General features: G+C 35.8%; 4 protein-coding genes across 5 annotated transcripts; 1 reads left to right on the top strand and 3 right to left on the bottom strand.

Moving 5' to 3' along the window:
- The first annotated feature begins 2,546 nt into the window (after positions 1 to 2,546).
- On the top strand, positions 2,547 to 3,932 carry LOC132172643 (uncharacterized). Its single transcript, XM_059584176.1, has 2 exons — positions 2,547 to 2,866; positions 2,987 to 3,932. Exons 1-2 carry the CDS (start codon positions 2,779 to 2,781, stop codon positions 3,808 to 3,810), a joined length of 912 nt encoding a protein of 303 aa, XP_059440159.1. The 5' UTR covers positions 2,547 to 2,778; the 3' UTR covers positions 3,811 to 3,932.
- Positions 3,933 to 4,378: 446 nt separating this feature from the next.
- On the bottom strand, positions 4,379 to 14,085 carry LOC132171250 (protein BREAST CANCER SUSCEPTIBILITY 1 homolog). 2 transcript variants are annotated; one of them, XM_059582519.1, is made up of 14 exons: positions 13,974 to 14,085; positions 13,572 to 13,625; positions 13,402 to 13,472; positions 10,114 to 10,227; positions 8,945 to 9,435; positions 8,379 to 8,489; positions 7,253 to 8,263; positions 7,042 to 7,142; positions 6,246 to 6,432; positions 6,055 to 6,146; positions 5,824 to 5,947; positions 5,557 to 5,722; positions 5,227 to 5,345; positions 4,379 to 4,919 (listed from the first exon to the last, which is right to left on the bottom strand). In XM_059582519.1, the coding sequence occupies exons 1-14, from the start codon at positions 14,027 to 14,029 to the stop codon at positions 4,584 to 4,586; spliced, it is 3,033 nt and encodes a 1,010-aa protein (XP_059438502.1). In that variant the 5' UTR covers positions 14,030 to 14,085; the 3' UTR covers positions 4,379 to 4,583. The 2 variants fall into 2 exon arrangements, with proteins under 2 accessions (XP_059438502.1, XP_059438503.1); XM_059582520.1 differs by having other exon boundaries at positions 4,379 to 4,907.
- Positions 14,086 to 14,980: 895 nt separating this feature from the next.
- LOC132172123 (pentatricopeptide repeat-containing protein At4g21065) lies at positions 14,981 to 16,812 on the bottom strand. Its single transcript, XM_059583574.1, has one exon. It carries the CDS (start codon positions 16,810 to 16,812, stop codon positions 15,073 to 15,075), a length of 1,740 nt encoding a protein of 579 aa, XP_059439557.1. The 3' UTR covers positions 14,981 to 15,072.
- A 1,003-nt stretch (positions 16,813 to 17,815) lies between these two features.
- On the bottom strand, positions 17,816 to 22,143 carry LOC132171100 (BAG family molecular chaperone regulator 3-like). The gene is made up of 4 exons (XM_059582325.1): positions 21,793 to 22,143; positions 20,807 to 21,063; positions 18,322 to 18,468; positions 17,816 to 18,137 (listed from the first exon to the last, which is right to left on the bottom strand). Exons 1-4 carry the CDS (start codon positions 22,019 to 22,021, stop codon positions 17,997 to 17,999), a joined length of 774 nt encoding a protein of 257 aa, XP_059438308.1. The 5' UTR covers positions 22,022 to 22,143; the 3' UTR covers positions 17,816 to 17,996.
- Between the last annotated feature and the right edge of the window lie 328 nt (positions 22,144 to 22,471).

The raw sequence follows: 22,471 nt of genomic DNA, 5'->3' as shown, positions 1-22,471 counted from the left end.
TGTAATCGAGTGACAAAGGAGATGACTTATAGGTTAGATTGGATTAAAATATCTTGGTATTATGTATGGGCTAAATATTAAGTAATTAAATACTGATAGATGAGTAAAGCCGCCAAAAGTGAAAGGGTTAACATTGGGTCAATGTCAATAGATAGGATCACCATGGGCATTGTCTATGAAGCGTGGTGATATATTACGATCTAAGTGTCCCACATGACTTAAGTGCAATCTTAATCATGTGTACATAGACTCTTAGACACCCTTCCCGTATAAGCTAGTTCACTGGTAAATTTTACCTAAAGTTTATATCATATTTAGTTTAGAAAAATGCACAGAAATAAAACCAGAGGCCATGGGGACTATGGCTTTTGGTATGATAATCCATCTACAATAAACACTTGAAATCGAAAGACAATTTTTCAAAATCAGGGGGTCATTGTCCTCATGGACCTATGGTTTTATCCTTGCACATGACATTTACTAAGTTAACCACACAATCCTAATCATCTCTTTCATGTTGGACACATCATTCCCAAAGGCTTTAAGAGGTGTCGACCACCCTCTAGCCAATTATAAGAATGTCCAAATTAACCTTGATGGCTCATGGGGGTGGTCGAGACCACCCTTGATGGTTCGATGGGGGTGCCCAACCACCCCCTTACCCTCAATAGGGGGTGGGTTGACCACACAACATAAAAACATTAATATTAAAATTTGAGTTTTGACGGCTTTCCCAACAAGGTTCCTAGCGTGGTTTTGCGAGGTTATGGGGGTGGTTAGATGGTGTTCAAACGAGGTTCCAGATGGGTTACGGCAATTTGACAATGAGAAATTCAAATTAATTTGAAAATTGGTTTACGGTTTTAAAAATGTTTACCGAAACAAACGAAGAAGATTAAAAAAGATTTTTCAGTGAAACTGAAAATGTTTTCAGTTGATTTCGTTGTACCAAACATCAAAAAATAGAAAAAATATTTTTCAAAAATCATTTTATACCGAAACAAACAAAGCCAAATATATACTACCTTTGACAACGCTCTTTAATTTTTCCTCTTATGAGGACACAAAATGGTATGCTTTATCTATTAAAAAAAAAAAAATCGTATATATTTTTTCCCATAAAGGTTTTGCTAAAAGGGCACCATTTTATAACTTCTAATCTATTAGAATTGATGGAAAATAGGACCAAATAAATCTTATTTAATAATTATAAAAAGAAAAGAAAAATGAGAGATTTCAAATTATATGTAGATCAAATGGATTTCAAGGAAAAAAAAAAAAAAAACATAAAAAGAAAAAGAAAAAGAAAGAAAAAAACCTTAAGTGCACATCCAGGAGCGTGCGTTGCGCTTCCCACATGCATCGCCTCATAGGGCGGGAGATTTGACTCCGCGTCCGGTCAAGATGCCATGAACGTGGACCCTAGTGACATAGGGGTTTGACTTATCCATCTTATCATTCGGATTTGGCTTACATGCCGTAAAAAAGAAATGAAAACTATTAGGAAGCCAAATAAATGAATATAAAAAAAATTTCAAACCGATGAAACAAGAGTTTTTAAATTTAAAAAAAAAAATGCAATTTTCTCTCTCTTGTCAGGTCAGTTTAGAAATTTTTCTAAGTTCATTTGTTTGGCTCCCTAACACTTCCAAAAAAAAAAAAAAAAAAGTTTTTCTCCAAACTGAGTTGGAGGAATTTCTTTCAATCTAATCTATAAAAATGACACGTGTCCATTAAACATATGCGATGCATATATTTTTTTAATAGTAAAGACAAAGTTGGAATAACTTTTATTAAAAACTCATGTGCATCTCACATATTATTAAAAAAATAAACACGTGTCACTTTATAAACTAGGTTGAAGGGAATTCCTCCAACTCAATTCAGAGGAAAACTTTATCCAAAAAATAAATAAATATATATAACAGTTCAAATTTAATTTCAAAATTTTCAAAATTGAGCTGATTTGAATTAATATGCTATGCAAGTTTAGAGATTTATTCTCTTTATATGCCCTTTTTCCCCCTCTTTTTGTGAAGATAGAGTAAAATAGAGTATATATATGATTTTTATCTCCTTAAATGTGAATAGCACTGTTGAATCAAAATTTAATAATAATTCATCTCAATTTTAATTTTAATGGCGATTTTGAAAGGATAAAAAAAATATAATGGACCGAAATCAAAGCTCCACCTATGAAAAGCTTAAAGACTATTGCTTCACAGATAAGTTGTATTAATTAGCCTTCCCAGCACATGACACCAATGTATTTCTTATTAGAATTTGATCCAATCTCAAATGGGTGCTAACTTAACAAGCAAAATCACCGACCAAGAAACTTTCAATAGATGATTTATTCCCATATTTTGTGACCAAAAAAAATAAGAAAAGTCAAAAGCAAGGAGAGCCAGTAATGGAATCAAAGAACCACCAATAATTGCGCATGGTTTCAACTAGAAACCAACTATTCCAATATCAACCAAGAAAACATATAATATTGCAGGCAGAAAGATAGAAACAAAAAAACTCAGCAAGAGATCATAGATAGAGAGAGAGAGAGAGAGAGAGAGAGAGAATGCAAAAGCATCTCTCTTTCTGGGATCTCTGATCAATATTAATCTAGCATGAAAGAAGACTCTAATCAATGATATATTTCTTTTATACATTGGTTATTCTTCCATTTCAGGTTTAACATATATATACATATCTCAGACCACAGTGTTTTTTTTTCCCTTATAAATCCGTCACTTCTCCTTCATCTTCTGCACAAATATTGTGATGAGCCGCCTTCGAGCATTTTCATCTCCAGACCTGGCACCTCCTTCCACAAGTCATGTCGAAATCCCAGAAGAGTCTTCTTTAGAAGGTGATGGCTATAATGTATACCTATATATATATATATATATATATATAGGTATATATATATATATATATATATATTTCTTGGGATTAAATTTTGCAGCATTTTGTTGTTTATCATTTGTAGGAATTGCAAGCAATATAAAGCTGTTGCTGAAACTAATCCAAGATCACAGTGAGGCAAGCACAAAGGAAAATGATGACCGGAAGGTGCAAAGGGTGGCCGGAATGATAAAGATCATCGATGATGCAAAATCCCGGATTGAAAAATGTCAATCTACTGGCAAGAAGAAGGAGCTCCGGCGAAGCAACACAGATCTTAGGCCTAATTTACCAAGGGACAGGAAGTCTCAGGAGCCGATATCCGATGAGAAAGAAAGGCTGAGGAAAGAGCTCAACGCGAGCTTGGCGGCACGGAAGAGCCTGGAAATCATGTGTTCAAGTTTGGGAAAGGAGAAGGAGATTATGGCGTCGGAGCTTTCGAAAAAGGTTCAAGAAATGTGTGGCATGGAGGAGCTTATCAGTGATCTTAAAGCTCAAAACGAGAAGTTGTTGGGAAAAGTACAAACATGTGTGGAAGAGCATTTAGAGAAGAAGGGTGGTGGAAACAGGGGAGAGACTCAGAAGAATGCAGGGCTCCATGAGAGAAACAGAGCACTTTCAGAGCAACTGCTCAAGTCTCTTGATGGGTATCGATCGTTGAAGAGGAAGTTCAAAGATGTGAAAGAGGAAAACATTGAAATTCTTGCAACAATGGAGGAAATGGGGACGGAAGTCCAAGCTGGCCTTGACAGAGTACGTAGCTTCAGGCAACAGATGGCCTCAAGGAATGAAGAAGAAACAGTGGATATTGAAGAGATTTCAGCACTGGAGCACATGTTTGAAGGCTTTAACATAAAGATACTAAAGCATGGGGAGCAAAAGAAGACCACTCCTCGTGTCAAACCCTAATCTGAGATCAATGCCAGTGAGATTTCTATTCTTGCATCACAAGAAAGGGGGATCATTGACTTAAAAAGTCAGACATGCCTAATCTGTATGTTTGCTTTTTTTTTTCTTTTTTTTTTTTTTCCTTTTTTTTTTGGGGGGGGTGGTCGAGAAAGGGGTAAAAAAATATTTCATGGTTTTGCATATTGTCGTTAATGTGCAGTAGCCTAGTTCAGATTTCTAGATTAAAGTTCACTAGCCCTAAAAGGTTGTATAATTCCTAAAATTTCCTCCTTTTTACCCTGTCTTCTCGAAGACACATTATATGTACCTAATATTGATTTGGCAAGAAGCCTAAGTAGTTTCTTTGATCACTGCTCGACTCTGAGGATGATAGACTTTCATGACTAAAATAGTTTACAGGGAATCTACATTTACACTTCTAATGTTTTGTCATTTTGAGCGCAGATAGAGACATTGCAACTTCAATGGTAGATTCGGAGGTAACGGTTTTGCAAATATGATTATGTTTTAGCACACTCGTAACGGCAATTTTCCCAACAATAATCTGCTCATAATAAAAAAACTCGCACACATTTAACATATTCACTCACTTATATATTCCTGCTTTACACTGCTAAGTAAAAAAAAAAATGTGTATAACCAACCATGTAACATGAGCATGGTGTTTATACATGTCTACACCATACTTAAGGAAAAAAAAAAAAAAACCCTAGAGCTAGTTCAGAAGAAGTTTCTTAAACATGTACAGAGCTCCTGGCATTGGAAGAGATATATTATTCGGCAAGGTTTTGTAAATGGCAGGCTGCTATGGAGTTCAAAACCCATGAATTGCTTGCTACTTTGGCTCCAGTTGAACTTGCCATGGCCTCTGCATCCGATCGGCGGCAGTTGAAAATTGTAGTTTTCTTGCTAGGATTACATTTATCAGGAAGCTCAAGACTGTAAATTATGAAGGTTTGGTTTTGGTCCTCTGAAACAGGTCTTCTATGCAGAATTGTTCCTCCAGCAGCAATTACAAGGTCTTGTAGGTACCCCTTGTATGCAGGTAAAAATTCTCCCATGAAATAGAACTTACACCCATCAAAAAGCTTTGGTTGCTGCATGTAATACTCCCCAAATAAATGAAAGATACAATATTCAGATTAGGTTTAAATATTGTAATTTAATTTTTAGAATGTGTTGCAACTCAAAGGATGAATACAAAATAATCACAAGTCTTTAAATAAATGGAAGTGTCCAACAATATGAAGATGGCCCATGAAGACCATCATAAGAGCTATTTTAGATGAATCATAATTGGAGTGGGCTTACATACTTTTAAGTTATGAAATTGAATATGAGATTTGTGTCTTCTAGAAGAGTGTCGAAGGAACTCATAATGATAATCTTTACAGTTGAAGGCAAGGAGTAACCAACCTTGTTCAGCAATCTTAGCCTTCCAAGTCGAGGCCCATCCCTGATCCCATGAATGTCAACAGCAATTTCATAAGGCTCCTCATCAACAAGTTCCATGACCTTCATGCAAGCCTTAATCCCTGTAGACACACACAAAAGAAAGCATGAGCAAATTACATACATAACATGTGTGTACGTGTAGATAGAAAAGTAAGGGATGGGTAGCTCCAAAGCATATTCATCCCTTTGTCTGTACAAATATACAAGCCAGATACAAAAGGGAGTACTTTCTTAATAGAAAGTACAGTACTTATAAGGATTGGACAAAAAATTAAATAAAAAGGTACTTACACTCCATATTCAGTATCCACTTTCCCTCCAAGATACCCATCAATATTTTGAGGGTTCTTCTGCATGCCCCATTTTCATTTGTTGACGCAATAACATGGGTGACACTCGAATCCCACTTTTTCAGAACTGTAACTCCAGATAACCTCTCAAAATCAGAAACAGTTTCCTGCAGTTCCAACCATCAAGAAAATAATAAAAATCAGTTCTTTCTTTTTTTTTTTTCAAAAAGAATTGACTTAAGTAAAATATAAGTAGATTTTTTTTTACCCCCTCTGCAGTTGTGAGAGCTGAACAACAAAGAACCAATTTCTTCGAGGATACACAAAACTTCCAATTTCTATCAGTACTGATGACATTTTTACTAGCAACATCATCACATTGAGATAGTTTCCTGGAAAAGAATGGGGAGAAAGAACAGAATAAAAAGAGAATATTGTGTTGGAGAAATGCTCTATTATCTGTTAATGAAAATGTACTTCAAGGAAAAGGTGAACATACCCTTTAAGAGCATATTTCTTCCTCATTTCTTGAGGGCTTTCACTAGGCAACTTAGAAGAGGCGTGAAGAGGACATAACATGACAAAATTATCCTGATTCAAGAGATGATAACATAAAATAAAATATACATTTTTGAACAAAGAGGTTTATTGCAAAGTTTTAGATTGCATTTGGTTCTCTATATCACTTACAGTATCCCATCGACATTGTGGGGTCAACTTTGCACAAGGAACGTGAAAACTCTTGCGACAATTCTTCGCATAGCACCCAAGTGCTGCCCCCTTATTTCCACAGCAACAACACTTAATTCTTCGACTTCTAGTTAATTCAGCTTCGAGATTAATTGCATTATCATCTTGGAAATAGACATTAGGGGCCCTGCACTTATATTTTCGAACACCTTAGATAGGAGTTCCATGGTAATTTCAAGATATTTGGAAAATGAACCAGAGAACAAAGTTTTCTAAATTGATCCAACCCTAATGCTCATTATCATGGAAAAAAATCATTAGTTTATGAACATATAGTCATCTTCTTGTCAATAAATGGAAAAAATTCATTCATTAGTTTATGAACAGATAATGATCTTCTTGTCAATAGACCGCACAATTTTAGTGAAATCCATATCAGTAACAACAGGCAATACATAAGCACTTGAAATAGCTTGTCCTCATCCTGACTACCCGAGGTTTCCCACAAACATTTTTTTTGGCCTAGACAGCAGATAATGAATCAGCTAAACAAGTAATTTCAAGAACTCTTTCAGATTTTTTTTTTTTTTTTTTTTTTTTTTAATAATATCAAAATTCAGGAGGTAAAACAATTTTTGAAAAACTTCACTTTAACCCAACAGGCTATCATCTGGTCCAAAATAGCAATGCAGATGAACTCCATTTGGACTTATTGTTATTAAAAAAAGACAGTACCAAAAAAAAGAAATATAGCCATTTGAGATCAATTCTTTTTGGTGATGTGAAGGATGTTTACCATTCAGTGCAATTCCTATGCGAATGTATGAGCTTGGATTCTCCATCATGATCTGCAGCAACAGGCCTTCCATTATAGTAGTGGACCATTTCTCCTGATGCCTGCATTTGGTTCAAAGAAAACTGCTGGTTTATTGATCCAAAGAATTAAAGTATAATGAGGAAAAAGGGAAATCCTGTGGAAGAAAAAAAATCAAGGGAGTAAGGGATACCTCCGATTCTTCTGAAGAAAGACAGAAAGCACATTGAAACTTGTTAGAAATAGTCCCACATTTCTGTAAGACTATTTTATTCATTAGAGAAGGAAGCTTCTGCACAACTGATGTATCATCGTGACTTTTGACATAAGACCTGCCCTGAACCTTTTCATTGTGTTGGGTTTCCCTTGTAGGAACATAAGTATGACCCTCTTGGATGTCATTGACCAACTCATCCTTCAAGATGCCATAAGAGGAGACTTTCAACTTTTTCCTACTTCTCAGTTCTTGACCACGTGACTTGGTTTCTTTTCCAGGTTTGCTTGGTTTCTGTCCGAAACCAGAGACTTTCTTATTAGTATCGTCATCTTTTTGGTTTCGTGTTTTAACTACTTTAAGCACATTGTTCTTCAGAGAATCCAGTTTTCGTTTCTCTGACCTTACTGAGCAATCAATCTTCTTATGCCTTTTTCCAGCCTTCTTCAAGGTAAGAACTTCATTGTTCCCTTCTTTCTTACCTAATAAAAGAGGTGTCTCAATTACTGCACTTTCGTCACCATGATCCAAAGTTTCAGTTCCCACAGAGACAGCATGAATACTTTTAGGTGTTGGCTTAGTTGTACTTGTACCAATATGAGACTTCTTACTCCGTTTGCTAATCTTATCCAAACTGTAATTATTGTCAAGAGTTTGCTCTTGGATAAAATTTTCTGATGCTTTATTCAAATCTATATAAATTTCAAAATCTGAATCTGTATGCCGTTTTGGACACTTCTTTTTGGCTCTTTCACTTGCCTTCCTAATCTTACCACTCTTGTTAGATTTATTGCTTCCAATTTGATCACTGGAACCTTCAGTTCTGGGAGAGGACACATTGGGCAGGACCCCATCTGCAGGACCACTTCCTTGTTTAGAATTCATGCATTTTTCATTTCTGGTGCTTGGTTCTTCATTTGTTGTCACATCCTGTAATGCTGCTTCTAATTCCTTCTCTTGAATTTCATTGATTTCTTCCACATTTGCAACCTGTCATTCATTTCCAATTTTAGTAAAAGCCAAATGTCTCGAGCAAGATGAGAAATCAAGAAAGAGAACAAATGTATGAGGTGAAATGCAATGCTCCAAATGATGATATCAATACCTGCATCTTAAAGGGACTTGAACAAAGTTCGGGAGAGCAAGGTCTTTGTGTCCATTCAAACATCTCACTATCAAAAAAATCTGCAACACTGGAGCACTTGCCATGTAATCCCTACATGATATTAGCAAAACATAAAAAAACAAAATTATGGCCAAAAAAAAAAACAAAAAAGCCAATATGATGAAGTCCCTCTTCATACACTACACATAACTTGATCAAGTCAGCCTGTTTTAGTTTAAAGCTAGTACAATCCATGACAGGAACGGCAAAGTGGAATAGCTTCACTAGTTTTTGGAGTAAGGTCAGCTAGTGTAAGTTTGTGAAGTTGAGCAACTCTTTCTAAGGTGACTCTTGCAAATTTCAAATGGGTTCAATGGAGCAACTTGTCAAGTACTAAATTCAGTCAACTTACCTAAAAGAGTTTTCTACAAATCCCGAACCAATCTATTGACATTTTATAAGAAACATAATAAGTACTTATAATCAACTGCCAAGTCAGTTAAACAACATTACTGATGATTTCACAATAACCTCTCAAGCTTGTAATAAACTGATTATGCACTCACAGTTGGGGTCGAATTAGAAGGGTACTCATCATCGGAGTCCTTGATATCACTGAAGGCAGGAGCATGTAGTGGTGTCATATCCATAAATTCACCCTCATCAGTATGCTGACTTGACTTTTCTACGCCCTCCTCATCTCTCAACCAAAAGAAAGGTGAAAGCACTGGTTCTCCCTTGTCATATAGAACAGGCTTATCCTTTACAATGGTTGAACTTTTTTTGGGTTCTTCCCTATCAATTTCACTCAATTCACCTTCTAATATTGCTCGCCTTGCTGGGGATTCGGAAAAAGGGCACTGTGGCACCTGAACCCTTTTCTTGGTTGGGAATGAAGGTTTCACAAAGGTAGAACTAGTATTTTTCATGTTCGATTTAGATTTTTTTCTTGACCCTTTTCCTTTCAAGGTATTTTGTTTCCCTGATCTATCCTGACAGTTTCCACCACTATCTTGTTCGCCATGGTTGCCTTCACCTTCAGCTTGCTCTTCTTTATCTGTAACAGAAGACAATGGTGTGACAAAAAGCACAAGCATATAAATTGAATTTGAGAGTAATACCATAAGAAAATAAAATGGCTTGCTCCACTTGAACGAAAAATGGATGCATTAGTTACAGGTATATATATTTGAGCTAACAGATATAGGAGACTACAAACGATGGGTCCAACTGATAGCAGAATGAGTATATCTGATGTACAAGACAATAAACTGGTGTTTGGGCTAACCATATACGAGCACATAACCTTTTGTGCTAATAAAACTCAAAATTAATCTTCTCTTGCATTAAATGCCTTCATTTTGCAAGAGTATTTTTATAGATAAATAGAACTCCAACAGTATCCCTAAGGGATTGAATCAACACTGTGACAATCTTCATAGTTCAAACTTCACAATAATGACTAAACAAGGAGTACTAAGTGCAAGATATGCTAAAAGAAAGCATTGGAAATGGCTCTAATTAAGAAACATATTCAAGAAAGAAATAGACATACAAATGTTAGTTCTGGTTATAGATAACCCCTTCTGCATGTAAAATTTAATGCATGTGCAACTCAATGATATCAATGTGTCTAAAGTCCAATTGACTATTATATTTTTCTAGTTCCAGCAGGGTAATTTCTACAAACATTTTGCATTATTTTGTGTGTCACATGTGTTCACTGAAAGATCACCTGAAAATTTAGTTGAGGGTGCATTCTGAGTGACAAATATATTGATTCCTGAAGCAACTTCCATGCTTTTGTAAACGCTCACCAAGTTATCCATGTGAGGAGCGGGGCGAACCTCTGCAGTCAAACTCATTTATAAGCACTAAACATAACTAGAGGAAAATCCAGCAGGGCTGAAGCTGGTGAAAAAGTCACGTAACTTAAAAAACCGGGGCTATATTTGCTAAATGTTTTGAAAAGCAATTTAGTGATATGATTTGAAAGGAGTTTTTGATGTGATGAAAGTTGAGAATTGTTTTCAGCGAAGTTCACATTCGGAAAGTGTTGTCTATGGAATCCACAGAAGAAACTTATTTGGTAAATTTTTTTTTTTTAATGTTTAGTGTTTCAAAGAAACAATTACTAAATATGCTTTTTATTATTATTATTTAAAAAAAAGCTTGTCTTTTTCGTAAAAATGTTGTAAAGGTTAGGTTTAACATTTTATCAAATCAATCCTTAAGATAAACCAAATCACTCTCCGTACATATGTTATTAGGGTTTTTTATGAAAATTATGACATGTAAGCATAAGACAACATCAAACCCAATAAAATGAAGGATAATAGGTACCCAATTCTTTTGCCCAACTTAAGTCTAACTTTGGCCTTTTTTTTTATTTATTTAAAAAAAAAAATAGCAAATGAAAAAAAAAATGTGTGAAGGAATAATATCTATTTTTGGTCCTTCTTTTATTGATATTTTTTATAAAATAAAAAATAGTATTTTTCTTCATAATAATGTCATTTTTAAAAAAAAAATAAAAAATTGCATTATTATGAAGAAAAATATCATTTTTTATTTTTTAAAAAAATATCAAATAAAATAATGATCAAAAATAAATATTATTCATTCACACATTTTTTTCATTTGCTATTTAGTTTTTTTAAAATAAAAAAATATGGCCAAAGTTGGACTTTAATTGGGCAAATTAGTTGGGACACTATCATTTTTCCAATAAAATAGCTCCAAATGTAGGAATGTGGCGATTCAACTTGACACGTAGCAATAAAAAAAGAAAAAAAAAAAGAAAAAAAAAAGGAGAACAAGGAGGGACCTTCCTCTCACCAGCAGGGAGTGGCCCACCACCCTACAATTCTACAAAGGACGTGGGCGGGTTGGCTCACCCACCCATGTCCTCACTGAAAGAGGAGGCATGGGTAAGTCTCAACTTACGCCTTCCACCGGTAGGCATAGGTGGACCTTCGTGGATGAGTGGATTGCTTCACCCAACAGAGGAGAGGGGTGCATGTGATTGCCTAACAACCTACTTTGTCTACTGGCAGAGGACGTGAGTCACAATCTACTTACACATGTTGCCAATAGGCATGGGTTAGTGGGGCAACCCATCCATGCCCACTGGCGGAAAGGGTGTGCATGGGTCAACCCACCCACTAACAAAGCCCGTAGGCTAGTTGAGGTGACATTTTTGTTCACATAGAATCATTTTATTGGTTCTTATATGGTCTTACACCTATGTGTTACAATTTTTGTTAAAAACCCTAACAACAGGTGTATGAATGAGCAATTTAATAATAAAACATATCTTAAGGAGTGAATTGTTCAATTTTAACCATTAGAAAGTGATTTGGTAAAAGGCTAAACCTTAAGGACCTTTACAGTATTTTTTTTTTTCCTATTTTTTAGATGTGGAGACTGACTTTTTACTTATAAAAAAAAAAAAATTAAAAATAAAATAAAGACAACCACCTCTCTATTTTTTAAAAGATTATTATTATTTTTTTTTATCAGTTAGTCTCCACACATGAAATAATAAGCATATGTTTTTTCAGAATATTCCTATGAGAAGCTGTGAGAAATTTTCTTAAAAGTGTTTTGTGATGTGTTTCTTAGAAAGTATTTCATTTGGTAACTATTTTCTGAAAATTGTGTTCAAAACACTTACCAATCATTACCCTAGAGTTCTCAATTTTCTTTCACTAAGATATCAAACTTCTTCAACAATAGCTGGAACAAGTTATGTTAATTTATTTCTTAAAGTGGGAGAAGATTAGAAGTTGCAATCGGTCAATTTTCACTCAGAAGCTGTAAATGGCAGTATAAACAGGTAAAGAAATCTGGAGGGGATAGAGAAGGAAAAACAAATGCAGTTTAGATGTACATGAAAAAAGAAAAGGAAAAGGAGACCAGTTGATGGGTAAGAATAATGGAGATCTACGCAAGCTACAGCAAATTAAGCAAACATACAACGGTTGTTATACTTTTTATATGTCCACTTTTTCAGCATTCATTTAGAAATAAACTTTGCATTCTATCTCAAGAAAAGGAAAAAAAAAGAAGGAAAATCTTCACAAATTTCAGAAAAATCAAACAAGGATATTTGCTGTCAAGACTCCATCTCTCCTCAGAGCATAATTTGAATCATGTAGATTCCAATGGTTCGGTTCTCCATATGACTCATCAAATGCCTCATTTCAAATAGTAATTGAAGTTAAAAACTAATGGACCTTGTCCTAGACGTCCACTGTAGACGAAACTGATGTGGTTTAATGTCGTGTGTAGTTGGGAACTTGGGATAGGTCACCTTTGAAGGTTTAATAAAAGTTATAGGCCAAATTTCAGATTTGTGCTTGAGAATTTTAATGTCTTCAACCAAAGTACGAATTGGACACGAAGAAACCAGAATACCCCAATTCTCAATTCAGTACAATAATCTATCATAAATTGGCATTAGAAATATCAACATCAGGACCTATAAAATTTGCAACCTAAGTCAAAACATATCCAAGTCAGTTCATGGTCAATCATGTTTTTATGAGCAATCATCAATTTCCATAGTTGGTACCAGAGTGGGCTAAAAGTTGAACTATAAAACCTAACTCAACAACATACTTTGTTTTAAAAATTGGAAGACAGATTGGACTCACCTATTGACAAGGATAATCTAGAAAGACATCAAAAAATTATCTCATGAAACATTGTAGAAAATGATTGCTTGTTGGTTTCAGAAAGGTTCTCTTTTGAAGCTGATCAAATTGAGAAGAAACTAGTAATGTGATGGTTAGACCTAAGCGAGCTATCTTCTGCTCCAGCAAACAAATGATGCAATTCCATATCCCATGACGATAACATCAAAGCTCAGAACATCAGTTTGGATGTGTAATAACAATTATAGTTGCCATATGTTTACCATACCATCTAGTAAAACCAAGTGAGAGATGTGTCTATATGCAGCCTCGTAGTCAACAAGCTCTCTAAATTACTTTGTACAAACAGATCCATTGCCACATACCTCTACGCCGAAATGGCACTTTACAAACTGGACAAGTGGATCCCAATTTCATCGATTTCACAATACACAAGCTGGAAACAAGCAGAAAAAGATTTGTTTCAGTTTTCCAAATTCTAATTGCCAGACGATGGCATAAATGAGATACGAAGTGTACAAGCAAAGGAGCTCACTTGCAGAATACATGATTGCACGTTAGTGAAACCGCAGAGTTCAGAAGACTCAGGCTGCGAAATCAAAAATAATAATATAATTCAGCCCATTGACCCCCAAAAGGGGTATTCCCAAACCCTAATGTTAGAAATTTCGAGCAAAATCCGAAGTAATGCATATTAATCATACTAACGAATTGCATGAGAAACTTCGAGATATGTCGTTTCAGATTGGATTTGGTTTTAAACAGTCAAAGATCAGAATATGGAATCAAACCCAGTTGTTAAGACACCAATCAACAACTCTGTTTGGCTGCTGAGAAAATCTTTGACATAAAATTGAATTTTCTCTTCTTTTTTTCCAAAAAAAAAAAAAGACAATGAGGCTATGGGGATTGAGAGGGAGTGCGAGATGAAAAATACCAAATGGGGCACTTGAGTTCTCTGCCCATCTTCTCCAGGTGGCTCGCATCCCCCATTTTTGCTCCTCTGATTCCGAAATGAGAGAGAGTGAGAGAGGTAAAGAAGAAAAGAAGAAGAGGCAATCTTAGAATGCGAAATTGAAAATTTGAAGGCAAAAAAGAGTGAAGAGGAAGGAAGAGGCCCATTCTTTTTGAATTTTGTTTGACCCGCCAAAACCTCTCTAAAACTCCCGCGCCTAATTTTCGCCGTTGGCGGGGAAGATAAAAAGACGGAAGAACATTTCGAAAATACCCTCTGTTTTATCTTTCTAATTCGCAGAGTTAAATATTTAAATATAAAATTACCGTGTAAAGGGAAGATTGCAATCGATATTTGTTGCTATTGTGAACGAAGCCCAAGTGAAACTTATAGATTCAAAATTTTCAATTTTACAAATTTAAGACCCCAACTCTATGGTAAAATTAAACGTATGGTAAAATTACATTTTAACATTTTAAATCGTGCGTTTGTAAAAAATGCATACCGTTGTTTGCGATCTGAAAACACGTATTTTTTAGAAATGATTAATTTCCTCTCTCGGTCCTTCTCTCATCCTCCCAATTTTCAAAATTATTAATATGTAAGCTCATGTCTTTCCAATTTTCAAAATCACTATTGAATATATAGACTCATGTGCGGAACCTACATGAGCCCCATAAAGTTGATGATAATTTTGAAAACTAAGAGGGTGAGAGAATGACTGGAGGATGATGTATAGCGCATCCTCATATTTTTTTTAAGTTTTCAAATTGCAGTTTTTTTAAAACGCATTCTCAAACGATATATTTTTTCTGATTGGGTTTAAAATCACACTTTTAATCAACAAAATCGCAATGCCAAACGTACGCACGAATAATAAAAATGATATGAAAAAATAATCAAGATAGTACAAGCTTGGGAATTGTTGATATACAAGAACCAATTTGTTCATTTTTTTTCCTGGCAAGTAGGAATCAACTATCATCCAAAATTGCAACATGTTAGTTGATAGATCTCTTTTATATGAATGCATACCTCTGTCAAACGAATTTAACCAAAGAGTCACCAATTATTCCACAAATTACCAGTAATCTCTACAAGAACAATAACCATCTCTGAAATGGTGAAACCGGCTGCGATCCCTCATAACAATCTCTCGCTTAAAAATCTTTGATATGAGTTTAATCGCCAAATGACAATCAGCACACACTCTCAAATTCTTCACCACCCTAATTGGGGTTCCTGCTGCTGTATTAATGAGCATAAAAGCAATTGCAATTTTCTCACTATGATAAGACAAAGCATTCTCCTTTTCCTCCTCCTCTATGTCTGCAAGCACATTTGCTGTTTGAGGCACATAACCTTCCAATTTCAACAATTTTGTGATCTCTGCTAGCATCACATATATATCCTCACTTTGAGGCTGAGACCTGTCACCCATGGTAAATTCGTAAACCTTATTCCCTAATTCAACAAGGCTATACCCAGGAGTTTTCCTAACCCCTTCTGCAAGCATTGTGTTCCTCTCCTTTTGCACATCTGACCACTGACGCTCTGCTGCATAAAGATTTGAGAGGAGCACGTAATCCCCACTATTTCCAGGCTCCAATTGTCGGAGATGGGCTCTTGCAACCTCCCCAAGAGCCAAATTTCCATGAATTGTGCATGCTCCCAACAAGGTCCTCCAAACAATGGCATTAGGCTGCAATGGCATGTTTTGAATATACTCATATGCTTCTTTCACCTTGCCTGACCTACCCAACAAATCAACCATGCAGCCGTAGTGTTCTATCCTAGGCACAATGCCATATTCCTCTTTCATCCTGTTAAAATAATTAAACCCCTCATCCACCATTCCACAATGGCTACAAGCATACAACACCCCAACAAAAGTAATCTCACTTGGCACCAAACCCTCTCTTTCCAACTCCTTGAAAAGCTCAAGCGCTTCCTTGCCGAACCCATTAACAGCCAACCCGACTGTCAAAGAAGTCCAAGAAACTACGTTCCTTTTCTCCATCTCATGAAACAACTTTTGTGACTCTCTAATGCTCCCACACTTTGCATAGAGGTCCAAAAGGGCATTATTAGCATGCACGTTCGTATTCAAACCAAGCTTCAGCATATAAACATGGACCCTCCTACCCAATGCCAAAGCTCCAAGCTCAGCACAAGCAGACAACAAACTTACCATAGTGAACCCATCTGGCTGAACATCCTCCAAACCCATTTCCCTGAAAAGGGTCAGAGCCTCATTGGGCATCCCATTAAGAGCGAACCCATTAATCACAGAATTCCAAGCAACAAGATCTTTTTCAGGCGTTAACTCAAACATCCTGTGCGCATTCTCAGCATGCCCACAAGCAGCATACATATGAACCAATGAGTTCTGAACAAAAACCAATGACTCAAACCCATTTCTTACAGCAATAGCATGTATCTTTTCTCCCTCTCTAACTGCACTCAACTTAGCTACAGCCTTTAGAAGAAACGGGTATGTGTGCGTGTCAGGTTCCATGGAGGACACATGCATTTGGCGGTACAGTTCAACAGCTGGCCTTGGATTCTCACTCTCAGCATAGCCTCTAATCATTGTATTCCATGTGAAAATGTTGGGATCCTGGATTTGTGAAAATATGTGCTGGGCATAAGACATGGGAGCTGAGAGGGACACAATGGTGAAGATGAGGTGCTTGCCCATGTCTGGATTTGATACTGTGACGCCATGTCTGATTGAGAAGGCATGGATTTGCTTCAGCTTCAATCTGGAGGAGGCGTACAACTGCAAGAGAGCAATGCATTCCTTGAGAAGATATGACATTGTATGACAAAAGAATAAAGTAAAAATTGTAACTTGATTTGAGATTTTCATTATGAGCTATTTATTTAAACTTAAATGATGGAGTCACAAGACATTAATTAATTGGTCAGGTGTAGAGCTTCAATAAAAAATACTGGATTAAATTAAAAAATCTGGATTGACTTCATTTTATGTAAGATCTTAAGTAAAATATGTGACAAGATATAGATTGCTATTTGATATGTCAAATATAATCTAATTGATTGAAGGGTAAGACTTGGAAGCAATGTAACATGTAATCATTAGTGTTATATATATATAAAGTGTCTAAATTGCAACATGCGCTCTTTCGGAGTATCGAATTTAAATCGAATCTCTCATCAATTTTCCTTTTAATATAGACAATTAAATTATTTGAAGGAAATTTATAGTCCATTTTGTTACACTATAAGAGTCAAAAACAACTTTTATAGTTGTCCCCAGAAGGTAGCTCTGAGGCCAGACAGAAATTTGCTACAAACTAGTTTGTAGTAAATTCATACAAACATGTCTAATAAAGTGACATGTGTCCCTTAACATGTGAAAAACAAGCGTTTTTTTTAATAGTTATAGGGCATATGTCATTTTATTATATGAGTTTGTATAAATTTGCTACAAATTGGTTTATAGCAAATTTCTGTCCATTGGGGACCACGTTTCATGAACCGGAGGTCATTAGTTCAAATCATCCTCCCTCATTTCCCTCTCTTTGTGTGAACATGTCAAAAATAAAATAAAAAACTATTATTGCTGAAAATGTTCATTCGGTAGTTGCTGTAGACACTATAAGATTTAAAACAATACAAATCAATCTATCAATAAAATGATATTATCTTCCATTTTTTTGCCTCTACTAATCCTCAAAATAATTATGCAATAAAAGACAAATTTTGTATTTTTGGATGATTAAGCATAATAGCTTCAAAATACTTTAATTAAAATATTAAATTAACAATTAACTATCTCATGCTAAAAAAAAAACATTTGTTTCAACAAAATTTCAATTATGTATTTATCACAATCAATGCTTATTGGCAGAGTTCATGGAGGAAGGGGGGGAATAAGTACAAGTAGCGTGGCAAGTAGCACGCTTATATTCCTTCCTCTGGAGGTAACTACACTCGAATGAATAGACAAAGAAATTAGAAAATAAACGATGTGGGACATCAATCAAAAAATTCCCATTGGGCTGTGGATGGTGGAGGATCAAATGTCTCCCACTTGGTTGTGACAATAACAGGCTTTACTCTTGCATTTGATATCTTCAGCACATCAAGGGTTTCAACACACTTCTGCACTCTCTTCCCCTGCATAATCATATCATTCAAATCATCAGAAAAAAGAAAAAGAAAAAGAGAGAGATAATTTTGTACAGAATTGAGTAATCGAGGACAAAAATATGATCAGTACTAGTTTGGAGGAAAACGTAGTCGGTAGAATACACGGGACTAAGAGAGGCAAAAAGAAATATGATTAAGGCAAATTAATTACCTGCAAATTCTTCTGAGCAAGAGCATCTCCTTCTGCAGAAATGCCATCAAGCTTGATTGCTAGTCTCATGAGCATCTCAATTAATGTAGTGATCTGAACTTCAGGTACCTTAACCCCATTTGAGATAGACTTTTCCATGGCAGAGACCTATTGAAGAGGGAAATTATCATTTTTTTTTTTTCATATGGTTTCTAGATGATTTTCATTTTTATTGAGAGAAAACATATATAGTAATTCACCAAGAATTTCAAACAATAATCTCCAACATTAAAGATCAGTACGGAAATGTGAAGTCATGAGTTTTTCCAATCAAGCCAAAAGAAAAATATATCTACCTAACACCTCCACAACCAGCCCATAGTAGGTACACCTCTATCTTAACCCGTAATTAAGCAATTTGTTATCCAAATTGTCAATAATGTGGACAACCCGAGAGTTTATATGAGATTCACTTAATAAAAAAAAAATTTGTGCTACTCCTATGCCTACTCGAGCAAGTGAGTCCTATATGAAACTTTTCACATATGTTACTAGCAATTTGAATAATAAATAGAGCTAGAAATTTCAATCCAAGTACATAATGGTCATACGACAGTTAGTAAGGGGATATCTATTCCAACTCCCAAAGTGTACATGACGAAATCTCACAATTATATGCGTTTTTTTTAAGCAGGGCGGCATACTCACACTAAGATCTAGATTATCGGGATGTTGTATGAGATACAATAGCTCTAATTTAGGCTGTTTATTCAATGAATAATCAAACTATCTTTTAAGTCTAACCTAACTTTTAGTGGCGGTTGAGCAGTCAAGCCACCCCTTTCCTTTTTCCTCTGTGTTGTCGTGTTCTGAAAGCTATTACTTTGCATCCAATACCAAGTGATCTCTCTCTTTCTTTTTTCTAATTAAAAATACAGTAGGGGAGATTAACCGTATCTATTATACAAGTGTAACCATAGTAGCACTTGCACGCTGAGAACCGCACAAGAGAGACCTAAATAGTGAAAATTGCAAACCTTCTTTCAAGTCCAACTGAACTATAAGCTGACCCGACCCTTCAGAACTCAGAAGCGACTTATTCTAATAGTCCTTCTCTCTCCTGTGCTGGTGAACAGTCCATATTAAAGCTTTATTACACATCCTATGGTTACTGCAAAACGCAAATTCGATGAGTGCCATAAACAAATGCCATCATTGCTTTACAACCCATCAGAAATGGGAAGTCTTTTCTATTGCGGTTGGCATGGGACTTCAAAGCTTTTACTCATTCCCTCTCTCTTTCTTTTTTCTGCCACACTAAATTTTCAACCACAGCTTTCACTTTTCACTCCATGATCATAATGTTCCAACTGCCACATCAACACACTTGTAAAGTTTCTTACTAAATTTGACCAATAATTTTAAGTAGAATCATTGCTACTGCCTTTCTTTCAAACTTTATGCAACTGCCTAATAATGAACTGTCTAAGCCATCACAAATGTTTCTACAAAGGGACAAAAAAATTGGCAATCATGATCCCTTACAATTTTAATAAAAATTATATGAATTCAGACCGTTCTTTGCATTGAATGGTGGTTTGAAAAATACCACCCTTTAAAAAATGTGATACATTATAGAGATGAACAAAAACACTTTTGAATAAACGCTTTGTTTTTTGTTTTTTTTCTCTAGAAAACCAAAATGAAGTTTTTTCCTTAAAACTTTTCTACAACATAAAAAGTTTTAAAATAGATAACATTTTTTTTTTTAAGTCGTTCGATGAAATAAACAACATGAATTCACATAATTTTAGAATCTATATTTTTAAAAAAATTGTAAGGAATCTCCATCCGAAATCTGACCCGTTTGAAATACCCCTAGTAGGTAAGTTTATCACCAAATAATGCAAAACAAGTGTCATCAAGGAGTAACTTAATCGGCCTGTAACAACATTTCATAAAACGAAAATCACTGGTTCAAATTCTCTTATTTCTTTCTCTACCCTTTTGCATGCATGTTTTAAGAAAAGATAAAAATAAAATTAATGGAATAAAAGTGTATTTTATGCTAAAAATTTATATTAAGTGGTCTCTGACAACGAACATAGTATCCAAGACATATGGTGGTCCAGAACCATACGAACTTTTACGAGAGAGATGAGACATTGTGGTCCGTGGACCATGTGAATATTTTAATCCTTATAATTATTCTCCAACAATGCAAACTAAGTGGCCACGGAACCTTCCCTCCCTAATTGCTCGTACAGTTAATATACTGGCCCCACCCAATTGCAACTTGTCGGTCAAGATTCTACGCCCAATTATGATGTCAGACCCACATCACCCTCCAGCTGTCCGATCTCGACGCTGAGTCACTATCCCACCCAATCTAACGGCTGGTATTCGCCCGCCACACACAGCCAATCAAGAAACATGGTACCGGTACCGCCTACCTATCTAGGAAGGAATACATATGTAATATGTACGAGAAGGAATTCTTGCTTACCTGCTCCGCAAGCTTATCAACCTCCATGGACACGTCCGAGATGGCGCGGTGCGCGCTCCGGATCTTGGCGTTCCTCCGCATCTCGATGACTCGCCGTTCGATGCTCGACGGGTCCTCCATTAGTATGACTTTTGAGCGGTCTTTGACTCCGCACGTGTCCAAATACTCCCCGTTTTCTCTCTCTTTCCCTCGGAAAATCACCCGCTGTTCATCCGGCTGTAGCCCTGTCTCAGCCGTCAGAAGCTTCTTCACCTCCCCTGTTTAGTCAACCCATCAAAACAAATCTCATTTACACTTTTTTATTCTTAAAAAAACAAAAAAAACTATAATTTTTTTATTTAACCATAAATTCTACCGCTTGAAAAAAAGGTGAGCGTTAGATCTACAAATAAATTTTACAGAAAAATTTTTACAAATTTACGTGGCATAACATAATTAGAATTTAAACTTATTTTATATCAAATTATATTGCGTCAGTTTATAAAAAAAATTTTGTAAAATTTATTTGTAAGCTTTTTTTTAAAAAAAAATTAAACCTGTCTATCAGGGGTAGTATGGTCATTTAACATTAAATTAACATAAAAACATATATAGTTTTCCCTCCAAAACAGTGAAAATAAACATGATTAACGTAGGGGTAAAAAAGTTGTTTGGTTACAAAGAAAATTGGAAGAAATCAAATAATGTTATTTTAGTAATAATTATTGCCTTGGTTCAGCACGGCGGTTGTACTTGTCCCGGTTTATTTTAGTAGATCTTACAAGAAGCATGCAACAAACCCCACGTAAAAAAGTTCCAATTAAACCTACTTTTCTTTTCCTACCATTAATTATTAACTAAAGCACTAATTGCACGCACTATCGTTTTCTTTCCTCTGCTTTCTAAGCAACCAAACAGAAAATAACAGCGACGTTGATGGGTGAAAAAAAAAGAAAAAAAAAAAGAAAAGGAAAATTTATAACAAAGATCGATCTAGCTCATCTTACCGAACGTGGCCTGAGAGTTCACCGAGATCTCGTGCCGGAGAGCACCGTAAGCGACTCGGAGCCGTACATTCGGAACCGGAACATCCTTAATCTCGCTTCTTTTCTGGACCAACATTCCTCCAGGTCTCATCTCCCACTCAGTTGCTTCCTCTCCGGACGTAGACGACGTCGTTGTGGTTGAGTTCTCACTCATTTTACCATAATGCCCATTTGACCTTTTCTTCATCATTGTCACGTCCAGGAAACCCAGAATGAGTCTTCCTCCTTCAGTCTTTCAGACTCTAATTATTCTCGGGAAAATGAAGGAAAATATCTAATTGGGAGTTTCTCTGCCGACACAAACAGAGTGTTTCATGAGGGTGTGGGGTTTTATACTGTAAACAAATGTTCTGTTTTAAAAAGGAAATAAAATTTTGATTGAGAACACATGCGGAAAATGACGGGAAAATGTTCTGACCAATGGGAAGGCCGCCACGTGTTGGTGTCTGTGAGATTGTTTGTAGTGACAGCTAAGCAGACAGAACTTGCCGACAGTCTACGGAAGCACCCCCAGTGAAGCGGAGCAAAGTTTGCTTTGGGCATAGTGTTACTTGGACACGTGGACGGTACAGATTGGGTGATGACCGTGTGGGTCCTGGTGTGATGTGGGTGCTTTGTTTACAAAATTGAAAAGGTTTCC

The sequence above is a fragment of the Corylus avellana genome, chromosome ca2 (assembly GCF_901000735.1).
Source record: "Corylus avellana chromosome ca2, CavTom2PMs-1.0".
Classification (NCBI taxonomy): Eukaryota; Viridiplantae; Streptophyta; class Magnoliopsida; order Fagales; family Betulaceae; genus Corylus; species Corylus avellana.
The sequence above is the reverse complement of the archived record's forward strand: the minus strand, read 5'-3'. Positions and strand labels throughout refer to the sequence as shown.